The sequence below is a fragment of the Lampris incognitus genome, chromosome 2, assembly GCF_029633865.1.
Source record: "Lampris incognitus isolate fLamInc1 chromosome 2, fLamInc1.hap2, whole genome shotgun sequence".
Taxonomy (NCBI): Eukaryota; Metazoa; Chordata; class Actinopteri; order Lampriformes; family Lampridae; genus Lampris; species Lampris incognitus.
The window spans coordinates 32,110,024-32,137,824 of record NC_079212.1 but is presented as its reverse complement, the minus strand read 5'-3'; the positions used below and the strand labels follow the sequence as shown (position 1 = coordinate 32,137,824).

General features: G+C 45.1%; 1 protein-coding gene across 1 annotated transcript; it reads right to left on the bottom strand.

Moving 5' to 3' along the window:
• On the bottom strand, nt 1–27,801 carry LOC130106902 (serine hydroxymethyltransferase, mitochondrial-like). Its single transcript, XM_056273214.1, has 12 exons — nt 27,650–27,801; nt 25,899–26,093; nt 19,585–19,664; nt 18,571–18,771; nt 17,544–17,625; nt 17,198–17,320; nt 5,377–5,516; nt 4,558–4,720; nt 3,614–3,713; nt 2,397–2,552; nt 1,816–1,923; nt 1–1,249 (listed from the first exon to the last, which is right to left on the bottom strand). The coding sequence occupies exons 1-12, from the start codon at nt 27,680–27,682 to the stop codon at nt 1,122–1,124; spliced, it is 1,509 nt and encodes a 502-aa protein (XP_056129189.1). The 5' UTR covers nt 27,683–27,801; the 3' UTR covers nt 1–1,121.

Genomic DNA, 27,801 nt, shown 5'->3' with positions numbered 1-27,801 from the left:
CTATTTATTTACTGAAAGGTTTAAGGCAGTTCTCATAAAGCTTTGAATTACAACATACATTAAACTGACAACTGAATTGAAACGTAAATAAAGGAAAACAAAAGTACATTTTAGAAAATATAATTGAATTCTCTGGAAAATTTGGTGCTCTTTCCTTTTGGGCTTACAGTTTGGCGAGTGTAAAATGAATGTGTTGCATGTCCTACAGAGCCACAGTACACTTCCTGGGGCCCTGGGGCCCTGGGACCAAGTCTGACGTTAAGGCCCTGCAAATGGCTATGGGGTGAAAAGTGCCACATAGCTGAGACACTTAGGGGTCCCTTTTGGTTTCAGGCTTGGGAAAGCTGTCCTCGCAAGAAACTGGAAAATGTGGAATGTGTGGAAAATGTGGAAGACAAAACGGAAACAGACACAAAAGGCTTTTTCCTTAAGATACACTCCTTTTTATGTTGTTACCAGTTTGGCTGAATCACTGACAATGGTGGCCATAGAGTGATATGTTTATCTCTGTCAGGGTGAGGTCAAAATAGGGAAAACCATAACATGTTCAATACACCTTGAGTTTTGCTCACTCTTTCAATTTATCAGTGCATGGAAATGCCTTGGTTGGGCTTCTTTGGGCTTTTTGAATCTGTGCATGTGAAGGTCTCCAGGGCAAGACAACTGCTTTTTTATAGTACAATATAAAAACCTTAGACTGCAGACTTTGGACTCATAAGGAATCCATGTATACCTAAGTATTAAGAGAAACTGTGTCATTTTGAACAGATTAAATACTTTAATCCAAATATTGCCTTGATTACTCTCATAATAAGGGTAGTGGCGCGCAAGTAAAAATGATCATAGGCAAGCATTCACACTGTTGATGTGCCTTTGAGCAAAGCGCTGGACTGAATTCCTGAGAGCTCCATGCGCAAGGCTGCTGTCGATGTCGTCTGATCTACACATAGAGGGGAGCAGGCAAAAACAGCATTTCCCTCCTGGGATCAATAAAATATAGTATGACGTAATCTCTACTTTAACACTCCACTGGTCCAACTGTACTGAACATGACAGCAGCAGGATGCTACAAAGACATACTACAGCATCCTCTCTCTAGCCAGTCTACTTCTATAGACACATCAGTGGTCTGTGAAGCCCGGCATCGGGAAGGGTCTAGCGAATGTCTCCACCCGCTGGCGGAGGTCCGTGATGCGCTTCACTGTCTCAGAGTCCTCCAGCAAGAAAGACTTGAAACTGGCCAGGTTGCCTGTTGAGAAAGAGAATCAGCATAGGAGGAGTATGTTACATTTGCCCTTGTAATGTTTTTTTTTATATCAAAATTGTTCTGTATCTGACTGCGCTGTAGGATGTTCAATTATCGTAAACAACAGCATCAATTCACATCTGTTATATATGTTATATATGACTATATGTAGCCAAAAAAACCCAAAAAACAAAAACAAACTTTAAATCATAAACAATATAATAATTTAGAACAGGCAATACTGATATCAATAAATCTAAATCAATGATGTTTAGAAATAGGAGGTTTCAGGCCGTCATATCTTAGTCACTTCTTTTTAATAGGTATCGTTTTCAGTAATTCTTCAACATTATTTTAATGCTGCACACAAAAATTGAGTCAAAAAAACTGCAATCTTTTCAAGAACTGAAATTAAAATGGCAGCTTTACTCAGGTACCTTTGTCATTTCAAAACAAACATGAGTCCCTTAACTGGATGTCCCTCTCCTCCACAAGCTGTGGATAAAAGGGTCAGCTGAATGCCTGAGCACAAGTTTCAGCAAAAAGCAGAAATGTTCATCTGCTCTCACCAGTCTTCCTCTTTACATCCAGTGCGATGTGGATTCCCTCATCGATGAAGTCCACCACCCGCTCGAAGTCAGCCTCCTTAAACTGTCTGGAGGTTAGGGCAGGAGCTCCTGTTACCAAGGGGGAGAAGAGCATGATTAAATTAAAAGAAGAAAATGAAAACAGCATGCTGATGTTGTTTAAAAGGGGTCATGAGGCTGACACTGCTGCACAACAGAGGTCTATGTGGATGAGAGGACAAAGACATGCTGAGACTCAAGACACAAAGACACAGGTAGACAGACGCTGTCAAAGAAAACAAAGGAAACGACACCTAAAGCTTAGACAGACTGTCACACACACACACACACACACACACACACACACACACACACACACACACACACACACACACACACACACACACACACACACACACATAGAGGGTATGGGGGGGGGTCACACACAGCAACATAGTGCCAGTCAAACAGATTAAGTGGCTGGGAGACCCTGCCCACACACACCCCAGCCTCTTGAGGTTCCACACTGAGAGAAACATGCATTCGCCAACACGCTGGATCCATACATTTACTAAACTCAATACCAAGCCTGAGTCCTCCAGGGGTTAGGGCACTCTTGTCCCCAGGGCAGGTGTTCTTGTTGGCGGTAATCGACACCAGCTCCAGGACCCTCTCTGCCCGAGCTCCATCCATGCCGCGGGGTCGGAGGTCAACCAAGACCAGGTGGTTGTCTGTTCCACCTGGCAAGAGGGTTATTTGGGATGCTCAGGGATGTTGATGGATTAAGATGTAGTATGTGTATTGTAAAATCTATTCTATTCTAATCCTTGTCTAGTCTTGTCCATGTGAGTTGGAGTGTGAAGCAGAGGCAAGTTTCATTTATACTTGATAAGGGATGGGTAGGTATGAACTGCCATTTTACTTCACTTTCTACTAGCATGTAGACGAAACCAGGATGGGCTGTAAAGTATACTTACAATGCTAATGTCACTGGTCTTTCATTCCTCCTCAAATCGCTGCTTAAGAGGGAGAACATTATTTCTTTGTGTTTTGTTGCTTTTTGTCTACTATTCATATAAATGTAGGTCTGTGGATGACAATCAGTCAGTTCAATAAGTAAAATGCTGGCAGGTGAGGGCTCCACTTATGTCACATGTCAGCCAAGACGTCATCCCTAGACCTACGAAACAAATAAACTAAAGTGGGGATGTGAACCGACATCAATTGGAAAAGGGGAAAATGAGAAACCTATAACCTCCCATTTGAAATTAGTGGTTGCAAGAGTTGTGTTAACAAAATACGTTTCCATCATTTATGGAATTGAGAAACCTCTGATTTATATTTCTGTCAGTTATGGTGCAGATACGCTGGAGCTCAGAGGAGCAAATATCGCACTGTGAGATTTATACAAATGGAAGCGAGTATCGCTAGGCAGTGACCAAATCAAGTAATTTCATGTGGAATAGAAACATCTGTAAACAGAATTTAGTGTCCCTGCTTGACATCTTTGTTCTTATCAAGGACAAAGCTGACCCAAAAGAAAGTACCACAATTAGGGAATACCCAATGGACACCATGTCAACACCGGTAAACATGAAAACAAATGTGATGAATAAAAACAGACTGTGATGGAATTTTTACAACCCCATCTATCACAGCAACAGATCAGGATTAACTGTAGCCCAACACTGGGTGGCTGTGCATCTACAAGACTTCAAACCTTGCAAAAAAAACCCAAAAAAAAAAGCTGCCAGTAAGGCAAAGTTCAGCACTAGGAAACTCTCATTAGCTTGTTCTTTACCTGACACAAGGGTGAAATCTTTCTTCAGCAAGGCATCAGCCATGGCCTTGGCATTGAGTAGGACCTGAGCAATGTACTGTTTGAACATGGGAGTGGAAGCCTAGATAGACAAAAAGTACACTGTTAAAGATGGAAACTGGGCACAACAGAGAGAGAGTGACAGCAAGAACAGAGGTGGGGCAACATAAATAATGTCAGGAACATCTGAAGTGGCCTTTGTTTTTTTTGTTTTTGTTTTTTCTTCTATTATAAAACTTGTGGATTTTATCAAAAATGGGATTTTGACAATGCAAATGAAGAGCAAGTGGTCAAATGTTTTTGGAGTCCTTTAAAAAGTCACGTGTTGACCCGTTATTAAAAAAAGAAGAAGAAACAGGAAGTCCACATAGCTTTTCTAATTTCACTGATTTTTTTCTTTTCTTCAATTTTCTCCCATTTACATCCCATCATTGCATGATCCTTACAGCAGCTGAGGAGGGCATAAGGTTCCACATGCATACTCTAATACACAGGGGGCTGGCCGACTGCTTCATTTCACCGGTCAGCTGCAGGTTATGCTATTTACCCCTGTTCCAATTACAGCTGTACTGCCCCCCCCCCCCAATACACACACACAGACACAAACCTGTAGGAGTCACTAACTGCAATGTTGGGACACATTACTGGCCTCCCATCCAGGAACACTATCAATTATTTTGCTCCCAGAAAAGTTCGTTCAGGCCAGAGACACCATCAGAGGTACAACCTCAAACTTCAGCTTTAGGACATTAGCATATGAGTATGCTGAGCGCCTGGGTTTATTTTTACGATTCTTGTGGTAGGAACATACAGAGTGAGGTGGATTACGGGAGACACAGGAGAGAGATTTTGCTGTTAATTTCACCAGCGTCAACCAGTGAAAACCATTTTACTGGAGAAGCTGTGAAAGAAAGAGAACTCTGAACCTGTTTGAGGGCAACAGCTACGCCTGCGATGGCATGGTTGTGAGGGCCTCCCTGCAGTGACGGGAAAACGGCAAAGTTGACCTTGTTCTGAAGGTCATAGGTCACTTCCCGACCTTTCTTGTCCACTGACCTCACTCCCTTCCTGTAGAAGATCAGACCTGCCCTGCAGTACATACAACATTATGTGTTAGGAAGACATCATCTCAAACTGTAATATGCCAATTTCCAAGAGTAATGGACCACCAACTTCTTTTGGGTATTCCTCCTATTTTCAGTCCGGGTGGTCCAAGGAATTTGCTGGCCCACCTGGTGGGTTCCTAGGGCTGTTGTTTAGTTCTGTAAACTACTCTTAAGTTTGGCTAAGCCACAAAAGGGCTAGGTACACTGCAACATTATGTAAGAGAATAATATTCTGCATGCATTCACCTGTTAGTATGTCCATCTCTTGTACTTACGCATTTTCTTTCTTTGTTTTTTTTCTTCATTGTGGACATTGTGGAGGGGGGAGGGAGGAATTGATGTTTGATACTGTTTGTATTGACTGTATTGTATCTTTTTTTGGTATTTTATCTTTTCTGTGGGGGGGGGGTCTCAATTAATACATTGTTTAAAAAAAGTATTCCTCCTACTGCATATTGACTTTTACAAAGAGTAATAGGAATCAAAACTAATCAAAATTAAAAACTGATATTAAAAGCATATCATTAAGTCCCAATTAATTCAAACTTAATTAGAAAATAAACATCTTTCAATCCACTGACATGGTTATCATTAGCACTGGCATGTTACAGAGATAAATTACATAAAGGTGGTCCTCACCTAGCTCCACGCAAGGACTTGTGGGTGGTGGTGGTCACCAGGTCAGCATGCTGGAAAGGGGATGGAACTGCTCCAGCTGCCACCAGGCCGCTGATATGGGCCATGTCTGCCAGCAGGTATGCATTCAGCTCCACACACAGCTGAATGGAAAAAAAGTTTGAAAAGTAATCAAAAATTAAAGCATTATGTATTTAATCATTCTGTTAACTCCCATTTGCAAAACTGAGAATAGAATAGAATAGAATAGAACAGGTGTCTTCAACGTTTTTCAGGCCAAGGACCCCTAGCCTGATAGAGACACGGCGGAGGGACCCCCTATTACATATTGTATAAAATTGTGTTGCTTATTAAACTAATAATGTGTAGGGCAGCCTATAGTGCCATGTATGAAAGTACTTTGTAATGGTGTATACAATGCTAAACCATTAAAATAATAATTATTGACAGATTCATATATTTATAGAGCACTTTTTTTGTAATTTTTTTTTATTTAGGAAAATAAGAATGTACATGACTTACATTACTTGTACAGAAGTGAACTGAATAAGTGGAAGAAAACCCGCCCCCACAAATTTTATATATATATTGGCGGCACAGTGGCGCAGTAGTTAGCGCGGTCGCCTCACAGCAGGAAGGTCCTGGATTCAAGCCCCGGGGGAGTACAACCTTGGTGGGTCATCGCGGGTCGTCCTCTGTGTGGAGTCTGCATGTTCTCCCCGTGTCTGTGTTGGTTACCTTCGGGGGCTCCGGTTTCCTCCCACAGTCCAAAGACATGTAAGTCAGGTGAATTGGCCATGTTAAATTGTCCTTAGGAATGAATATGTGTGTGTGTGTGTGTGTGTGTGTGTGTGTGTGTGTGTGTGTGTGTGTGTGTGTGGGCCAGCCCTGTGATGGCCTGGCGGCCTGTCCAGGGTGTCACCCCGACTGAGCCCAATGACTGCTGGAATACGCTCCAGCATCCTCGTGACCCTGAGAGCAGGATAAGCGGTTAAGAATAATGGATGGATATACACTCACTGGCCACTTTATTAGGTACACCTTGCTAGTACCGGGTTGGACCCCCTTTTGCCTTCAGAACTGCCTTAATCCTTCGTGGCATAGATTCAACAAGGTACTGGAAACATTCCTCAGAGAGTTTGGTCCATATTGACATGATAGCATCACGCAGTTGCTGCAGATTTATCGGCTGCACATCCATGATGCGAATCCCCCGGTCCACCACATCCCAAAGGTGCTCTATTGGATTGGGATCTGGTGACTGTGGAGGCCATTTGAGTACATTGTCATGTTCAGGAAACCAGTCTGAGATGATTCGAGCTTTATGACATGGCGCGTTATCCTGCTGGAAGTAGCCATCAGAAGATGGGAACACTGTGGTCATAAAGGGATGGACATGGTCAGCAACAATACTCAGGTAGGCTGTGGCATTGACACGATGCTCAATTGGTACTAAGGGGCCCAAAGTGTGCCAAGAAAATATCCCCCACACCATTACACCACCACCACCACCAGCCTGAACCGTTGATACAAGGCAGGATGGATCCATACTTTCATGTTGTTGATGCCAAATTCTGACCCTACCATCCGAATGTCGCAGCAGAAATCGAGACTCATCAGACCAGGCAACGTTTTTCCAATCTTCTATTGTCCAATTTTGGTGAGCCTGTGCGAATTGTAGCCTCAGTTTCCTGTTCTTAGCTGACAGGAGTGGCACCCAGTGTGGTCTTCTGCTGCTGTAGCCCATCTGCCTCAAGGTTCGACGTGTTGTGCGTTCAGAGATGCTCTTCTGCATACCTCGGTTGTAATGAGTGGTTATTTGAGTTACTGTTGCCTTTCTATCAGCTCGAACCAGTCTGGCCATTCTCCTCTGACCTCTGGCATCAACAAGGCATTTTCGCCCACAGAACTGCCGCTCACTGGATATTTTCTCTTTTTCGGACCATTCTCTGTAAACCCTAGAGATGGTTGTGCGTGAAAATCCCAGTAGATCAGCAGTTTCTGAAATACTCAGACCAGCCCGTCTGGCACCAACAACCATGCGACGTTCAAAGTCACTTAAATCACCTTTCTTCCCCATTCTGATGCTCGGTTTGAACTGCAGCAGATCGTCTTGACCATGTCTACATGCCTAAATGCATTGAGTTGCTGCCATGTGATTGGCTGATTAGAAATTTGTGTTAACGAGCAGTTGGACAGGTGTGCCTAATAAAGTGGCCGGTGAGTGTACACACACACACACACACACACACACACACACGCATACATACCTATACTCCCATACACATACGTGCGTATATGTAAAACACTGGGGGGCGTAATAGAACATGTTTTAATTCTATATTGACATTTTTTACATTTACAATTTCACAATTTTAATGGGGGAGGGACAATGAAGAATTAAGCTTAACTTTATGTGTGGATGGCACAGCTCCTACCTTAGTGAGAGGTCTGACCCTGGTGAGTGGCACACACAGCTTATCTATTTTAGGGCAGATGGAGGTTGCCAGGCAGAGGGTCATATCAGCCTCAGGCTGCAGTCTTGACCTGTACTTGCTTTTCAGGTAGGTAAGGGAGGAAAATCCACTCTCGCAGAGATGTGTCGTTGCAAATGGTAAAGGCTCCTCATTGCTTTTGCTGTCAATTGTGGGAAGTCTTTCTGGCAAGAGATCCAGAACTGGATGAGTGGTCTTGTCTCATACATGTTTCTGTATGTACTGTCAGTGGATAGTTCGATGAGCTGATCCTCCTCTGTCACTGTCAAGTTTGAGCCATCTGCTGCATTATCTTTGACTGGAAACTGTATCCATGTCTTGTCCCTGCACCAGGAGTCAGCTTCAGAAAAGTATTTCCCAAATTGACCCTCGAGGGCTTCCAAGTGTGCAACAATTGTGTGTGCTATGTGAGGCGAGAGCACTGCAGAATCTCCCAACTCATCCACTGATGGAAACATAGAAAAAGTGCCCTCCCTGACTCGCTCCCTCCATCTTTTGATTTTCTTCAGAAAGCCTTCCATTCTGTCATACAGCTGGAAGGCACGTGTGGAAGGCATGTGTTGCGACCTTGCACTGTTGAGTCAGTTCAGCTCAGAATAAACGTCTGCTAAATGTGCAAGTTTAGTAACCCAGACATCGTCACTGAAATTTGCAGCCAGTTCTGAGCAGTTTTGGCAAAGTAAAAACTCCCTAACAGACGTACGTAACTCGAACATACTTGACAGCACTGCTCCACGCGAAAGCCATCAAACCCCAGAATGGTAAAGTAGTGCAGTGTGTTCTTCTCCTGCAGCAGCACAGAAAGAGGAAAAGAGATGCGTTCGAAAGCACTCTCTTGATAACATTGGCAGCTTTCACGACACAGTCCATGACATCTGGCAATTCAGCACTCATTTCTTTGGCAACGAGAGACTCCCTATAGATGGGTTTCCTGTTTATAAACATTACTCGGTGCGTGCGCAGCCAGGGGGCAAAACCGCTTTGGTAGCTGTCAAAAGATTATGAGACGCATAATCTTTTGAAAGCCACCAAACCGGTTCAACAAAGAACATTTTCCACCCATCCTTTTGGCGGTTTGTGCAGTTTATTGCACAACAACTGCGTGTCATCTCTGCTGTAGCTAAGCTCTATCTTGGTTAAAATCTCTGCGCTGTAGCTGCTTTCTGCCCCCTAGTTGCGCACGCATCTCTGTGATGACGTTGCACGGAAACCCTCCTATGTAGTGTAACGGGGGCAGTCCTATGCTGTTCTGTGCTGGTCAGCCTGCTGCATGCCCATCACTCTCATCATTAGCTCTGCGTTGTGTTCTAGTTGGGTGGGGCCCCAGGTGTTGTGGGGGGCCCTCAGTCTCTCATCATCATCATCATCATCATCATCAAGGAAGGAGCGGGGACACACAGGACTCTATTTGGCCCACCTTGCCATTTATTTTGGTTTCAAACCCTTCGACAACCGTCCAGTCCTCCAGCGGGAGCGGTGTTTCTTACGGACGTGGGGGTCGAAGTTCAACCACTGCCCGGACTCCACTCGTGTGCGTTAGAAGTAGAAACCGTCCACGGGACTCCGATGTAAGAAAGGATAAACAAGTATTTTATCCTACAGCTTGCAGTATCTTCTTACAGGGATACTCAAGGTTACGTTCTCCTCAACCAGCAAAACTGTCCCACGGTAAGAAACACGTGTGGCTCGGCTCGATTGCTGCTTGAGACTCCTCCCACAAAACACAAATGGCCTCTCCCGCGTTCCCTCTTCCGTGTACCCACAAGACCTCTCTCTTAAAGCGACAGTACATGTATATGACGGTCGTTGAAAAACATACATAAAAGTAAATAATGACATAAAATAAAATGTAGTAAACACAAATAACAGCACACAGACAGGATTTGGTGATATTTCATACTCAAACAAAATAAAATAAAAACATTTATTTTAACCTGGTTACATTCACCCCTCCTGAAATTCACCAACATCCTGACAGCAGGATAAAAAGAGAAAGAGGAAAGGAAAAGTCCATCACTGACTACTGGCACAAGTGAAAAGAAGGACCTAGTCCTCCAGTCAACTTAGGAGCTACCTCGGTTACGAGGTCCAGAAAATAATGAGGTTGATCAAGTCTCAGAATTCCCTTAGATCAATGTGACGCCTGATACGCCACACCATGCACTTGGCCCAAAACAACCCTGTCTGATAGACACCTAATAACTCACATTAAACTAGTTTGAATGACTCCAACCTCCATCAAAGTTCAAACCCTCACACTCCGTAGAAATGGCATCTGAGCCATAGATTCCATTAACCTGTTCACTGACCTCACCACCCTCCCTGTGCGTGTCCTAACCCGACCATCGCTCTCTACTTGTGTGCGTGAGACAGTGCGAGCTGCAACATCTGTATCGAGTGAGTGTGGTGCTTCTGTGTGCGAATCAGTGTGAGATATAACACCAACATCGAGTGAGTGTGATGCCTCTATGTGTGGTGCATGTGTGTTGTGTGGTGCGTGTGTGTTGGGTGGAGTCTGAGCAGTGGCCCCCACAGGACTGACTACCAGACTAGACGGAATGAACTCTTCCGCTTCTGCCCACTCAGATCTAGGCGAGTCTCCAAGTGATGAGACTGCTAGCCCCACTGCATCCCCTGAGACCGTCAGGCCATCTGCACTGTCCTCCTCATCGGACTCTGCGCAGTCAAGCAACTGACTGGTTGTACTGGACTCCTCACCCTGATCTAACTCAGGAAGGGGCAAGAAGTTGACCTCCAACAAACGGTTCCTGTGCACCACTCTGGTGTGCCCCTCTGCATCCTGAATCTTGTAGACGTGGATATTGGGGTTGACACCGACAACCGTGTACACTCCGTTCTCCCATTTGTCAGCCAACTTTCTCTTCCCTCGCTCACTCTGGTTCGCAACCAAAACACGATCCCCGACAGACAGGACAGTGCCCTTGGCATGTCTGTTGTACTGTCGCGCCTGATGCTGCTGCTCAGCCGTGGAGTGCTTCTGAGTGATCTCCATTGCACTCCTTAGACAGGAAAGCAGAGACTGAGCATAAGAGTCATAGTCAACAACGTGAGGATCATGCAAAACCTGCCTGAACATAACATCCACCGGCAGTCTTGGGACACGCCCATACATCAGGAAGAAAGGTGCATAACCCGTGGTCTCGTGAACAGTGGCATTGTACGCGAGCGTGAGAGAATGGATCTGCTGAGGCCACTGTTGCTTCTGCTGAAGCGGAAGGGAACGGAGCATATTCCCCATCGTGCGATTAAAACGCTCTGTCCCGCCATTACCCATAGGATGGTAGGCCGTCGTGTGGGACTTCGCTACACCCGCCAACTTGAGAAGCTCTGCAATCAGGTTACTCTCAAAGTTTGTGCCCTGGTCAGAATGTATTCTCTCCGGAAACCCGTAAACACAGAATACATGATCCCAGAGTTTCTTAGCGACCTGCTTCGCTGTCTGATTAGTGCAGGGGAACGCGTGAGCAAGCTTAGTGAAGTGGTCAGTAACCACTAAGACATCGACTGACCGCTGCTTACTGTCCTCAGCGGACCAGAAATCCATACACACAAGCTGCATCGGTGCGGAAGTTTTAATGCTCTCCAGGGGCGCGCAAGCAGCTGGCTCTGGGGTCTTCCCAAACACACATCTCCGACAGCATCTGACATATGCTCTGATATCCCTCTCCATGTCAGGCCAATAAAAACGCTGCCTTGCAAGAGAGAGAGTACGGTCCTGGCCCTGATGACCAGCGTGATCGTGGATGCCAGACAGTGCCTTGTCTTTCAGACTCAGAGGTAAAACATACTGAGACCTCCTCTGCTTGGACACTGGGTCCTTTGTCACCCTGTACAAGACACCATCATTGACTTCCAACTTCTCCCACTGTTTCAACAGCCTGAGGACCTTCTGGTCAGCACCATGCCTCTCACGTCTCGATGGCCGCTTCCGAACAGCGACAAAGGGCAACACCTTGGAGATGCAGGGGTCCTGCTCCTGACTCAACCTGAGCTCCTCGGTGGATAACATTGGCAGTGTATCCTGACCACCCGACAGATGCTGAACGTGCTGGACCAAACTGAGTGCTGTGAATACTGATGCATCAGGCCAGTCACATTTGGCTTGACAAAAAGCCCTGACCTCAGCTGCATCACAAGCAAACCCAGATCGCGCACTACTCACTGTTTGGGACTGGCAACTGAGTCTGAAAACATCCTGCACAGAGTCCCCCTCAACCCCGTCGGCTTCCTGAACAAGGGCCGGGTAGGGCTCCCTAAGTAGCCTCTGACTGACGGGCTTGGAAAAAGGGTCGCGACTCAAGGCATCCGCCACCACGTTTTTCTTCCCTGGCAGGTGTTTGAGATCGAAAGTGTAAGACGCCAACTTAGACACCCAGCGGATCTCACACGCGTCAAGCTTCGGCTTCGTTAGGAGATAAGTCAGCGGATTATTATCTGTCCAAACGGTGAAGCTTTGACCCTTCAGCCAGTGGCTGAACTTTTCACAAACACTCCACTTCAGCGCCATGAACTCCAGTCTATGAGCTGGATACTTCCGCTGTGAGGCACTGAGGGACTTGCTTGCAAAACCAACAGGTCTGGCCTTGGACTCTCCTCGGGGCACTTGAGACAGCACCGCGCCGAGTCCGTCCAAAGACGCATCGACCGACAAAATGAAAGGCACCTCAAAGTCTGGATGGGCAAGCACCACACACTCCAGTAACATCGTCTTCAACAGATCAAATGCTTCCCCACATTCCACCGTCCAGTCTGCGGAGGTAAGCTTACGGAAGCTGCCATGGGGCTTCTTATCCTTAGCTGACCTCCCCCTCCTCTTTTGTCCAGCTGTAAGGGCGAACAGGGGCTTAGCCACGGAGGAGCAGTTCGGGAGGAAATGCTGGTAGTAAAATACCATACCAAGGAAAGATTTGATCCTACGAACAGAAGGCGTGCACCCATCACCTTCCATGAGATCCTGCACTGTCATGTTGGAAATGACCCCTTCTTTGGAGGGATCGACAGACACACCTCCGCCATCAACCACGTGGCCCAAAAACCGCACCCGCTTCTGCAGCAGATGACACTTCTTCGGAGCCAGTTTCAAGTTGTTCTCCCTCAACCTCTGAAACACAGTGCGGAGCCTCGACAGAGCCTCAACCTCTGACGGCGCGAAGACAAGAAGATCATCAAGATAGCACAAAAGCTTCGTGAAGTTCAGATCCCCAAAGATCCCAATCATCATTCTCATGAAGGCTGCAGGGCTATTACAAAGGCCCTGTGGCATGCGATTGTATTCATGCAACCCAAGGGGAGTCGTGAAAGCAGTGTACTTCTTGTCATCTTCATGCATTGGGATGTTGAAGAAGCCAGAGGTGAGGTCCATCGTACTAAAGAGGCAGTTACCACCCAGCGCGGCAAGACAGTCCGACTGGTGTGGCAAGGGATGAGCGTCTTTCAAGGTCCGAGCATTCAGCCATCTGAAATCAGTGCAGATCCGAAGCCCGCCATCCTTCTTCCATACCATAACCAGCGGTGAAGCGTATGCGCTCGAGGACTTCCGGATAATCCCTTTCTCCTCCATATCAGTGAGAACCTGTCTCAACTTCTGATAGTGGGCTGGGGGAACCCTCCTGTAGGGCAAGCGAAAGGGGCGCTCATCCACCAGATGGATGCGATGTGTGTATCCTGTGACCTAGCCACAGTCCAGAGAGTCCCTGGAGAAGATGTCATGGTACTCGGTGAGCAGCTGAGTGAGCTGGGACTTGCATGCCTCACTAACCTGACAGGAGCTGAGGTCAATGTCACTGAGTCCGAGCTCTGACAAACTCCTAGCCGGCTGGACAGGGGGACAGGCACTATCTGTGGCGTTGGACTCATGCCTCCCTGCAACTGATTGCAGTCCCTGGAAAACATTAAAGTCCTCAATCGCCAAGCATGGAAACACATCAGCCAACTTGCAGTTCCTTTTCAGTGTGATGGCTTGCTCAGATGGATTGACAACAGTCATGGGTACCCACCTATCACCCCAGAGCGGTGTGACAAGTCGACCTACGAGGACACTGCGTGGCATGGCCTTGGAGTCTGTCGGCTCCACAACAACAGTGCTTCCAGCTGACATAGGCACCTTAGCAGGAAGTCTGCCCCAGACTAAGTGCTCGTGCCTCGGTAAGAGTGTCACGGCCTGGGTGAGCTTAACAGTACCTATCTTCTCAGGAACTGCACCACCCCTCAAGCGCTCTACATTCGTGAACATGGACAAGAACTGTTCAACGTCAGGACTAGACGGATGTTCCTGTCTGGACGCGATGTCCCAGTACTCAGTACCACTCTTGAGTACATGGGCCACATGTTTAATGACGTTTGTGCCGACTATCAGATCATCATGCTGACCGGGCACGACCAGAGTGGGTATGACAAAGGAAACACCATAAAGCTGCATGTTGAGGTCATAAAAACCATCAGGCCTAGTCTCCAGACCACCGCAGCCAATCAAGACAATGTTCTCTTCAGGCTGCTGCTTCTCAGGTAAAACACCCCCAGAGCGGAGCTTCTCTACTGCATTTTCACTGATACTGCATGACATAGAGCCAGTATCCAACATGCCATTAAGCTGCACACTCTGGTTGACAAGAACAGGAGCATAGAACAAGTCACTGAAAGCCTGAATCCTCTGTGTCGCCTGAATGACCATACGCGAACCCTGAGGTGCTTTGGCACACTTGTCTTCATACAAGTGAGCCAGGTCGGAGACATCAGTGAGGGATACATCTACATTACCCTTTTTTTCCTTTTTTTTTCGTGTGTTTTTCTTCCTTCAGTATATACAAATGTCCTGTTCACAAGCCCAGTCCATGGTAACCACAGCTATGACTGCCCAGTGTCCACACAGCTCAACTCCAGTCCACTGTAACATGAGTGTACAGTCTGTAGAAATACCTGAGGACGTCTGGGGCTTGATGACGACAGCAGCCTCCCGCGGCGAGCAACTGATGTCACTCTCAGAATCCAGGAGGGTCACGGCACCAATGTAACGGGGGCAGTCCTGTGCTGTTCTGTGCTGGTCAGCCTGCTGCATGCCCGTCACTCTCATCATTAGCTCTGCGTTGTGTTCTAGTTGGGTGGGGCCCCAGGTGTTGTGGGGGGCCCTCAGTCTCTCATCATCATCATCATCATCATCATCATGATCAAGGAAGGAGCGGGGACACACAGGACTCTATTTGGCCCACCTTGCCATTTATTTTGGTTTCAAACCCTTCGACAACCGTCCAGTCCTCCAGCGGGAGCGGTGTTTCTTACGGACGTGGGGGTCGAAGTTCAACCACTGCCCGGACTCCACTCGTGTGCGTTAGAAGTAGAAACCGTCCACGGGACTCCGATGTAAGAAAGGATAAACAAGTATTTTATCCTACAGCTTGCAGTATCTTCTTACAGGGATACTCAAGGTTACGTTCTCCTCAACCAGCAAAACTGTCCCACGGTAAGAAACACGTGTGGCTCGGCTCGATTGCTGCTTGAGACTCCTCCCACAAAACACAAATGGCCTCTCCCGCGTTCCCTCTTCCGTGTACCCACAAGACCTCTCTCTTAAAGCGACAGTACATGTATATGACGGTCGTTGAAAAACATACATAAAAGTAAATAATGACATAAAATAAAATGTAGTAAACACAAATAACAGCACACAGACAGGATTTGGTGATATTTCATACTCAAACAAAATAAAATAAAAACATTTATTTTAACCTGGTTACAGTAGCATGCAATGTGTCCACGTCACTTGGGGAGCCAAGCCTTTGAACCGGCCGTGGCTCTGGCACCATTAGCGCACAACGCAACACATTTTGCCCAGGGTATGTCATTTTCTCTGACAAAAATAAACAGCGATCACTTTGAACATTTCAGATCTTGTTGTGCGTTCAGGCAGCTGCTTACAACACAAGAATTCCTCCTGCATTTCATTTTGGTCGACAAACGCCAAAAGCTGAGCGTCGTTTGACACGTCCGTGGACTCATCCAGTTGTACTGCAAAAGCCTCTGCCAGCCTCAGTTTCTCTACTAGTCGCACCCTCACATCAGATGCCGTGTCATCAATACGGCGACCAACGGCTGTGTCCGACAACAGAATGCTTTTCAGTTTATTAACGTACTCATCATTCCTAAACATTGTTTTGCACACATCACTGGCTGCAGGCAATGTTAAATCCTCTGCAATTGTGTATGGCTTTTTGTTCTGAGCGATCCGAAGAACAACTTGATATGAGGCTTTCAAAGCTAGCTCGCCAACTTTAGCCGATTGTCTCATGAATGTCTGTTGGCATTTGAGGGATTTGAGGAGGGCCTGAAAGTATTCCACTGGTCTTTGTTTCAAGTGAGTATGGGTTGTCTCCAAGTGGTGCTGCAGCTTTGATGGTTCCATACTTTCGTCTGACAGCACGGCAGAGCAGATGACACACACACACTGGTAATTCAACGGCCCCAGTCTCTTGAAAGGTAAATCCAAACTTGAGATCATTCTCTGAATATTTTCTTCATTCTCATTTGCGCTTAGCAGCAGTTGTAGCATGGCTGCTAGCAGGTGCGTTAGCCTCATCCTCTGAACTTTCGCCAGTGGTTCGTGATAAAGTGCAGGGTCTGTCAGAGTTTCTTGGTCGAGAAGTTACAAAGCGATCCATTGTAGATCACATTAACGTAAGAATGGCCGTATACGTAGGCTAATAATACATACCTATTTGGCTAATATGGCATGCAATTATTTCCAGTGTTATATTTGCGCCGCACATAGAGTGGTTTAGCATTAGGACAGCTGGTGCTCGGCTTTCACATTATTGCACGAGGATTCGTGGGTATCTTCAATGTTGTAATTTTTAACGAATAGGAACATTTATCTTTGCTTATTATATGTTGTATTTATGTTAAGTGTATTTTCGGACATATTTTTGGAAGAAAAAAAGTTTGGGATAATTTGACGGGCCCCCTGCAGTAACTCTGAGGAGCCCCTAGGGGTCACGGAACCCCTGTCGAAGAGCTCTGGAATAGAATAAGGGCAATGTTGTGACTGTGTGTGTGTGTGTGTGTGTGTGTGTGTGTGTGTGTGTGTGTGTGTGTGTGTGTGTGTGTGTGTGTGTGTGTGTATTACTATTTTATTCATCCCCATGAGTCAATTCATTTTCTGCATTTAACCCATCCTAGCTGTGTTGCTAGGGGCAATGGGCAGCCACCATTGAGTGCCTGGGGAATTGTACTGTATTCTGCCACCAGAAATTTAGATACATAACATAGCTCCAAAACAACAGATGTAAAATAGAATAGAATAGGACAAATAAAAATACCGTCTTCATGCGAGCATAGTCGATGAGGCGGGCATAAGCGCTGGTTCCAGCTATGATGAGCTTTGGTCTGAAGAGATGGGCTGTTTTCTCCAGCTGGTCATAGTCTATCAGACCCGTCTTAGGCTACAGGACAATACAGAAAGCCGCAAAGGACAGGCGAATCAAAAATAGGAGGAATAACATTGTAGACATTAAGAGATAAAATATCTCACAATCATATTTAACAGGATGAAAATAACCAACACTGTGAAGGAGAAAGAACACAAATGAAGAAACTTAGGTTCCCAGTTGCAATCTTGGTCTGAACTTTTATTTTTACTTGCAAAATCCCAATAAAGGCACTCACATCCAGTTTGTAGGGCATCGATTCAAAGTAGATGGAAGTGGCTGAGATCCTCTTGGTATCAGTCATGTAACCATGGGTTAAGCTTTAACGTAAAAGAATAGAAGGAGCTCAATACACATGCTCGGATTGTACTAGGTGGTGCACTTTGGTACTTCAGGGTGCAAATGCACATTCTAAGATGTTTCAACATTGTGTGATCATATCCAGCTTCTGACCAGAGTAAAATATTGTTCCTTCATTCTTACATTTTCCCATTTAGCAGACATTTTTGTCCAAAGCAACTTATGAAAGCCAGCAATTAGCAGATATATTTGTGTGTCACGTTACAAGCATCTTAGAGTGCTGAACAGTAATTATATCAAAGCTAAGAGTCCATGTCATGTTAAGTGCATTAGTCAAAGCGCGCTACCGGTGATGCACTAATAAGGATTCCAAGTCACCAACCTACAAAGGTAGTCTTGGAAAAGGAACTTTTTTTGATTGTCTTCAATGAATTCAGCTATTCTGCAACGCTGATGTAAAACAGGAGTTTATTCCATCATTCTGGGGCTAGGTGAGAGAAAAGTCTGGAACTATGGACTTGTCCATCTTATCTCTTCCTTCCTTGAAACACAGTTTCGCACACAGTAGACTCAACAATGCAGTACAAATTAACAGTGGAAAAAAATGTCAACACCCTGTTAATAATGAGTTTCGCTGCCTTTTGCACCACCCACTTCTCTGCACTCTCCAGTTTAATATTTCCTTCTTCAGCCTGTCTCCCCCTCTTCATCTTGTTCTGCCCTTCTTAATTTCAGAAAATTTGAAATGTAGATTCTATGGCTGTAAAATCAGATTTATCCCATCGGCCTTCTTCTGCCATTTTCTGCTGGTATTTCCTGAATGCTTTTGTGTGCATGGGTGTGTTTGTTATTTCTGCCTATGCATGTGTGTGTATAAATGGACAGAGGGACAGAAACGATAACCCAAGATTTTCTACACAGTTCAACACCTCTTGGTAAAAGAGTTACTTAGTTATGTCACTCACTGTCCTCCATCGGGCAGATCCAGACCCATGATGCGATCATGGGGCTGCAGTACGGAGGTGTAGGCTGCAAAGTTGGCCGGGGATCCAGAATAGGGTTGGACATTGACACCCCACAAACCTGGATCCAGACTGAAGGCAGCGAGCGCCCGGCTCTGGCACAGCAACTCAATCTGATCCACTACCTCAGCACCACCATAGTACCTGAGAGCAGGCAAGAGACCAGCACAACTCTTAAGCTGTTAACAAGAAGTAAAAAATATCATTAAGAGGGTGACAGACACATTGCCGTTGTCGGGTGGAAGATCTTTTCCCTCCAATTTTGGCGACTTAATGCTTTGATTCCATTGAAGGATTATATGGCTCCTTGTTAGCGAGTTTACAAAACCATTTCAAAACCAATTATTTCAAGAATAATATATTCTTAACTCTTGTAAAAGGAGTAATTTGGAGACTTGGGCTTTTCACTCACTAACAGCAATACGCCAATGCCACACAAGTATACCAATGCCCTAACAACTTTTACGTTACTCATTATTGTCACAATAAAATCAAGCAAGGTGTATCACTAAGGTACCTGTAATTTATTATCTTAAATTACCCTGGTTATCTGCCCCTTTCACAAATGTGGTTTTCAGTGGTACAAAACCAATTTTTCTTTAATTTATGAATCTGTGGTCAGTTGTCCCCAAAGGCTATTTTTGTATCAGAATGACATCATATAATTTTAAACAATTCCTTTTTTATTTTTCCTGCACTTATTAACAGCGTGTTGAGAGAAATGCACTGATTAAGTTTTTTAAATGAAGTGTTTAGCTAGTTTAACCATCAGTCACGTGATACGCTGGTCTGGCATGTTAACATTATCACATCAGCCTAACAGTGCTGGCCTCTTCAGGTTGTCCCCCCCAGCATCCAACCCCTAATTCAAATGATCCAAAAAGACAGTGATATTTTTCGTCGGCAGTGTTTCTGGTTCTGGTGTTTCACCATTTAGCCAACATGACCTTTAAATACCTTTGTCCTGGGTAACCCTCTGAGTATTTGTTGTTCAGACACGAGCCTTGGGCCTCCAGAGCAGCGCGGCTACAGAAGTTCTGACAGGAAGTAAAAAGAGCAGAGATGTTACGATTTGCAGCCTCATTCATTTTACACTTCTGTGTCATCTGTTCTGTCCAAATACAACCTGCGTTCACTCGTGTGCTGTCAAATGTTGTATTCCCAAAAGAATATGCTTCCCGTATATCTGGGAATGCCACGTTTTTGTGTGTTGTTTTGTATAACTATTTATTTGATTATCTTCTTTGTTGCTGTTTTTTAGTATATCAGCATAGTTTTATGAAAAAGATGAACTGCAACAGGAAAAATGCTGGTGCTTTCAGTATGCTACTTTGTCTTGTAAAACCATGTTGATACTATAAAAACAAAAAAAGAAATTCAAACAGTTTGTTATACTTTTAATTTCCTTACATGAAATGTAAATGTAACAGTCGATGTCCACTTACAGTAAGTGCATGCAGGGCTCCAGGCAAAAAATAAATAAATAAACAAACAAACAAACACATAAATAAATAGATATATAGTTTCTTCCCGAAACCATCAATGGTATTGATAAAAGTGCTTGACAAATGAGGAGTGGAAGAGCAATATAGATGGAGGAAAAAAAAACTTGTAATACATAGCAGTACAAGCTTGTTTCGTGTATCGCGCACTCATCAGCTGCCAGGAGTTGAAAACACTGGCTCAAGCTCCCGTTTGGCATCTCCTTGGCACCTGAAGTCTACCAGCGCAAGCAGCATGAGTTGCTGGCTGGGCTGAAGGGCATCAAACCCATCGCTGATGATATCTTGGTCGTAGGCTGTGGTGACTCTGATCAAGAAGCAGAACATGACCATGATATAAAGCTCCTTGCACCGATGGAGCGCTGCCGAGCGATCAAGCTGCACCTTGGCCTGAAGAAGCTGCAGTTCAAGGTGAGAGACGTTCACTTCCATGGCCATATTCTCTCAGCCACAGGCCTGAAGCCGGACCCTGAAAAAGTGAAGGCGATCCTTGACATGCCAAACCCAACTGATGCAAAAGGAGTGCAGTGGCTCATCGGCTTTGCAAACTATCTCACAGAATTCATGTCACGCTTGGTCTGAGTCTGCAAGCCTCTGCGATGGCTGCTGGACAAAGAGACACCATGGCACTGGCTACCCAAGCATGAGGCAGCAGTACAGGAGTTGAAATCTCTGGCCTCGTCTATGCCACTGTTGCATTACTATGATGTAATAAAGCCTATCACAATCCAGAGTGACTCCAGCCAAAGAGGACTTGATTGCTGCCTTATGCAGGGAGGCCACCCAGTCACGTTTGCCTCAAGAGCTCTCACTCCCACTGAGCAAAACCGCACAAATCGAGAAAGAGTGCCTCAGCAGCATCTTCACCTGCCAGCACTTCCATCAGTACTTGTATGGTCGTGAGATGATCCCTGCGGAAACTGATCACAAGCCACTCATTGCTATATTCTGCAAGTCTCTCCCCCTGCACCCAGGGGGCTTCAGAGCATTCTCCTGACTCTGCACAACTACAGCCTGAAGGTCGTTTACAAGCCAGGACCTCAGATGTTTATCAGCGACACACAGAGCAGGGCAACGGTGCAATGCACAGGCAGAGATACAGCATATCAACGGCATGCCATCTGCTCACTTCTGCAGGAACAACAAGATGTTCAACAGATCAATCAGGCAGACTATTTAAACATCACAGATCACTGCTTGGCCTAGGTCAGACAACACATGGACAAGGATGAACATCTGCAGTCACTGAAGTCCATGGTTCTCACCAGTTGGCCGGACCTGCAAGAGGGAACACCGCTCAGACTGAGAGAATACTGGCCTTTTTGAGATGAGATCAGTGCACAAAACGGCATCCTGTTCAGAGGTCAAAAGGTCATTATCCCCAAAACACTATGACCAGAGTTGCTCACCTGCATACACTCCAGTCACATTGGCGGCAACACATGCTGCTGCCAAGTTATACTGGCCAAACATGCAGCCAGATATAAAAGACTTTGTCAGCAACTGCACTATCTGCAACGAGTATGCTCAGGAACAGCAAAAGGAAACCATGCTGTTGTACGAACTACCCACAAGGCCTTGGCAGATCATCAGCATGGACTTATTGAGGTACAGACCAAAGGACTATCTTCTCATCGTTGATCACTACTCTGACTTCTGGGGGATTGAACTGCTCCAAGACTTGTCTGCAGAGACCATCATTAAGCGCTGCGAGGCACAGTTCACAAGGCATGGCCAGCCTGACAAGGTCATCGTGGATAATGGGCAACAGTTTAACTTCCAGTTCAAACATTTCGCTACAGAATGGCAGTTTGACCACATGACTGCCTCTCCAAGGCACCCAAAGGCAAACGGTAAGGTTGAGTCGGCCATCAAAGTTGCTAAAAAAATCTGTTACGCAGGGCTGCACATGATGGCAACGACCCCTGGCAGGCCATTTTACACTGGCGGAACACACCAACCGAACACATGGAGAACAGTCCAGCACAGCACCTCCTGTCAAGGTGTCTGAAGACTCCCATCCCCGTAGCGAACAAGCTACCTGAGCCCTGCATCATGGTTGGGGTCACAGACAAACTGCATCACAGGAAACAGCTTGCCAAGTGCTTCTATGACTGGACTGCTCCTGACCTACCAGAGCTGGAGGTGGGTGAGAAAATCAGGATAAAACCGCTGCCAGGGGACCACACAGGATGTCGGAGGCAGGGCATGTGCCTACAAAAAGTCATGCCACGCTTTTACCTGGTGGATGTCGGTGGCTCTCTGTACCACCACAACAGGGTGGATCTGCACATAGCAGAGCAGATGTCAAACCAGGACAACACACCATGTACTCACCTGGATGAGCCAGATCATAGTCCAGACTTGAGGGCAAGGTGCACAGAACTGAGGCATGAGCAAACTGAGGGTGAGGCTCCTTCCCCACCAATCTCACCAGCTCACAGCTCTAACCCTACCTCTGCCAGAGCCCACACTTACTCTTGGGTGGGATGGCTGTGCAAAGCCACCGGACAGGCTCAATTTTAAGCAAGGACTGTTCTAAAATGTTGAATTGTTCTCTATTATGGGACTCAGACTTAAAAAAAAAAAAAGAGCGAGAGAGAAGACGAAAGAAAAGTTGGATGGCAACTTAAGGAACACTTGTTTGGTTGTTATGTTTGTTTTCAGGTTAGAATTGTTATGTCAGAATTTATTTGTATTCTAAGAACTTAATGTGATGCTGTTGCATTTGCAGTTTCTATTGAAAAGGATGATGTTACGGGGTCTAAGTCATAGGCAATCGACTAGCCAGGCTCTCATATGCCAGAAGCAGTTAGGAAGCTATCGATCCCCCACACAGGGACTTGTATCTGTTCTAACATGGTTACTGAACTTGACATCGTGCGTCTGTCTTCATTCATTATACTGAAACAGCCACTGGCAACTGGCAGGAAAAAAAATGGTCGCAAATTTAAAAAGTTAGTTGCATTGGTGACCATTTTAGTCACCATCTGGAGTCCTGCGCGTTCTCGCAATGGCGGGGATATTAAGGGATACATATTCTTTTAGGGATGTAAAATTTTATATTACAACGTGGCGAGGACTGACTGATCAGCTCGGCTAAACCTGACACCGATACTTGATTCAAAGTGATAGCATCTAATCCAAGTTAGCAATCCATTTTTTTATTAGCATTTTAATTTCAAAAAATAGCCCAAGACCTAAATCAACAAAGATAACCAGGTCAGTTCTATTAAAATGTAAATCAATTAAACATGATAAAAGAGAATATTCCAAAGGGCTTATCACAACCTTTCCAGGAGCGATAGTCTTAAACTTTGACAAGTATAAATTTAATATTAAATTTAAGCTGCATAATAAGTGATATAAAGATTTAAGATAAAAAAGGGAAAAGTTGTAAAGTTACTGTAGCCAAAATATGAGATGAGGATAGAGGACTCTAATGCAGAACACCATGGGGTTCGACTCTGTCAAGACTCCCAAAGAAACTCAAGAGTCGCTCTCGCGCTCTCTCTCTCTCTCTCTCTCTCTCTCTCTCTCTCTCTCTCTCTCTCTCTCTCTCTCTCTCTCTCTCTCTCTCTCTCTCTCTCTCTCTCTCTCTCTCTCTCTCTCTCTCTCTCTCTCTCTCTCTCTCTCTCTCTCTTTCTTGCCTCTGACCCTTCCATTTTTCTCTTTCTATCTGTCTCTAACTTACTCTGTGACTCTCTTCCATCTCACTGTCTCCTTTTCTCTTTTCCTTCTGTTATCTTTTCACTCGATTTCCCTAGCTCACTCTCTCGACTCCCTCCCATCTCTCATTCTCTTTGACTTCCCTTGTCATCTGTACTTCTCTTTACCTTACATCCCTCTTGCCTCTGCCCTCTTCTCTCTCTCTCTCTCCCTCTCTCTCTCTCCTTTCTCTTTTTATCTCTGTGCACCTCAACCACCCACTCTCCCCATCTTGTGTCTTTACCCTAAACCTGTCAGCATTTCGGAAATCCCTCAATCATTCCAGCAGGACCTAAACTACTCCCCCGTGTAGCTAAAAAACCGTCTCTTTACTTTTCTCTCTACATGCCCCCCCCACTACGAGCACGCTATCATTCCCACTCCCCCCTCATCAACACTATGTCTTGATTTAGAAGAAGAGATCAATAAGGGAATCTAATGGGATCACTTGACCGTTCACTGTATAAAAGGGGGGAGAGTGGAGGGGGTGGTCTCTACTGGGGGCTGGCCTGTAGTTGCGACTGACTGACTGACTGACTATTGTGAGTGACTTTGCTGCCAATTCGTAATTGTTGAGGAAGAAAAGAATGAGGGCTGCCTTCATCTCCCACAGCCTTCTTAGATGAAATCAGTGACTTGTAAAGGGGAGACGCCATCAAATTCTCAGGAAATTCTCTGAAGGGAAAAGGTTGAAAAATGATAGAAACTTCAGATGCTCTTAACTAGTGACTGAGAGTTATTTTGCTGAAGGAGGCTCCTTCACAGTTTTATTACTGTATTTCTGATTGACGCACTCTGCCTTAATGTCGTCCTTTTGTCATACATAGGTCGTGTGTTCAAGCTCAAAGTGACTGTTTGTTGGATGTCTGTTGGTGGCAGTGTAGTGACAAGCAACATGACTTCCAAGTCCTTTTAGCACTGAATGTGAAGCTCTGACTGTCTTGTGGTTGGGACAGTCTGGACTAAATGTACTGTGAACTGATACAGGGTAAGCTTTCAATAAATTTGCACTAATGCTATTGATTAACCTGTTACGATGCACCTTGATTTCTGAGCCCATGGCCAAAAATGAGGTACACAAACTGAAATGGCTTAAGTTCTTGAAAACTGCATAATCATTGTCTCTGCAGAAAGGTTACCCTTTTTAGTTTGTTCCGAAAGTGTCAGATTTAACCTATGAAATCAATGAAATGGACTTGCAGAAGCTCAAAACACAGTTTCATCTTCGTCTATAATAGAAATTGTGTTTTGAATGAAAGTAATTTCCTTTGGATTTGTCTCTTGAGCCTACGACTCAATGAAGCTATTGCCATAAGTCTTACTAGTTGCTTCTTCCAATTTGATTATATGGCACCAAAATATGAGCATTTTATGTTCTTTTAGTTCTGGATATGCATCTTTAAAATGCCCAATTGGAGTCTCCAAATGGCCACTTTGTCCAGCCATCCATCCATTATCAAAACTGCATATCCCAATTGGGGTCATGGGATGCTGGAGCCTATCCCAGCAGTCATTGGACAGAAGGCGGGGAGACACCCTGGACAGGCCGCCAGTCTATCACAGGGCCATCATATTCACACCTAGGGACAATTTAGCATGGCCAATTCACCTGACCTACATGTCTTTGGACTGTGGGAGGAAACCGGAGCATGCAAACTCCACATAGAGGACAACCTGGGATGACCCCCCCACCCAAGGTTGGACAACCCTGGGGCTCGAACCCAGGACCTTCATGCTGTGAAGTGACTGTACTAACCACTGCGCCACTGTGTAACCCTGGTCATTTTGTGCTGCATGATATTATAGGCCTTGTGGTGTGAGCAAGACAACATGTCTTTGTACCCTTCATCCAGGTGGCTCCATAGGAGGCTGGTATGTGTAGTAAAGCTACCTTTCTACCATATGTTATGTTAAAGCTTTGCACTTTTCTTTTATTAATGAAAATTACAGCTAGTTTAGTTCTGATTATGGTTAAGTCTCCTTGTCAACACTGATTCAAACACATGCTTTCTCACACTCCCCTTCCTTCTCTCTCCCTCCATCTTTCCTTTTTCAGCCCACCTCTGATGCGATAAGCTCCAGTCCCCGACACTGTCTGTCCTTCTCTTGCTGGAGGAGACTCCACATCTCTGGGTCATCCAGGGCCAAGCTCTCCTGTCCTGTCCACTGGCCAGCATCAGATAGGCCTCGTCTGAGCAACTCCCCAACAATTTGCCCCTGTCGCCCCATGCGTCCTGGAGCCCTGAGGCACAAGGGCTGTGGTGAGGAAATTGTAGAAACATACAAACAGTCACAAAACGTAGGTAACAAGCAGCTTTCATTCCAGGCAGCTTGACAAATGATGTGTGTCCTACTTTACATTACATTCTTTGTCACACATTGCACCAAAAACATCAACCCCAAGGACGTAGACCCTGCATGGGGAGATTAAATAGTGTTTTGTGTTTCTCAAAACTGCTGCGTGGGACCATTTAATTGCATTCAAAATCCTCACAAGAAGATACAAATACATGGAACTACCCACTGTGCAATAACCAAAATTTACAAAAACAAAAGGAACTTTGTCTTTCATTTTGTTTGAGTGTTGGTGGTGTTTTAATAGTGCTCCTTTGATACCTTTTTGTGAAAACCTCATGCAGGGTAGCCTATACTTGTATAATGAAACTTAAAGCAACGAGTAAGAAGGCCATTTCATAACACTTTGAAACGCTCACATGGAGACCACTGAGTCAGTATAATGTGTCTTTGAAGATCTAAATAAGCCATTTGATGAAAGGCAGTGAAAAATTAAATGTTATCCAGTGGAGCGGCTTTTGAAAACCTTGGACATGAAAAACCATAATGTGGGTCGGCCTCATAGGGAGGGATGCAGAGTTATCAGGGTTCTGTTTGCTGAAGGCCAGATTGTAGCCGCATGATAGTTATGTAACTAGTTGTTACTTTGGCCAAATAGATTACAAAACTAGCATAACTACATGTTTAAAGAGGTCTCTTGCCATCTTTTGTTAATATTCTGTTACGCCGGAAGCACATTATGTATTGCATAAACCTCAGAATTCATCCCCACTTTCACCTAAAGAGGACGAGATCCTTTTGGGAAAAGAAGTAGCTTTCTTTCTGTTCCGAAAAGCTGGTTTATGTGAACTATGTTCCCCCTGACCAACAGGCTGACAGAGAGATGGTCTCTGTTAGTGAAAAACACAACCGCTTATGCAATCGTATCAATACACTGAAAAGTCCATGGGAATAGGTCAACAACAACAGAATACACAGCCCTTGATCAGGTGACCCACTCCATCAAGGTCACCTGGATTGGCACGATAGTCTAGTTTGCATCCATATGCCTCTTAGCTAAAACAGTCACTATCTGGGTAGAAAAGTTTGCCGAAAACAGTATGAACATGGATATTTCCGTAAAAAAAGAGGAAAAATTATTCTCTTAAAACAAGTATAAATGATCAAGGCAGGCAAGTGACAGTTCATCTTACCAGCGTCGATGTCAACTAGCTCTCACACACAGTTACAACCATACTTTTATATATTTCATCTCCATTTGCTTGTTCTTAACTTTTCTGTCATTTAAAATGCCCATTTGAAAATTAGCATAAGCTATGGTGCACTACTGGATCTGATGATGTTCACTCTGTAAGTGTGTTTATATCTACCCCCTTTTTCAAATAAACCATAAACAGATAAATAAACAGCTACTATGAGATCTGGCTTTTATTGCCGTTAAAAGTGAGGAATTCGGTCAAACTGTTTTAATCTGCAAAACTCTTGAGCAGGTAAATGAGAAAAAACTGAGTATCTACCTGTAATAATTTCCGCAGTGACAGAGACAACATGTCCCAGGTAGCCAGAGGCTGGAATGGGAGAAAAGATGGAAGGGGTGGAGGTGAAGACAGAGTGGGATAGGAGCCATGGACATGCCTACCACATCTGTCCCTGATAAAACTATTATTAG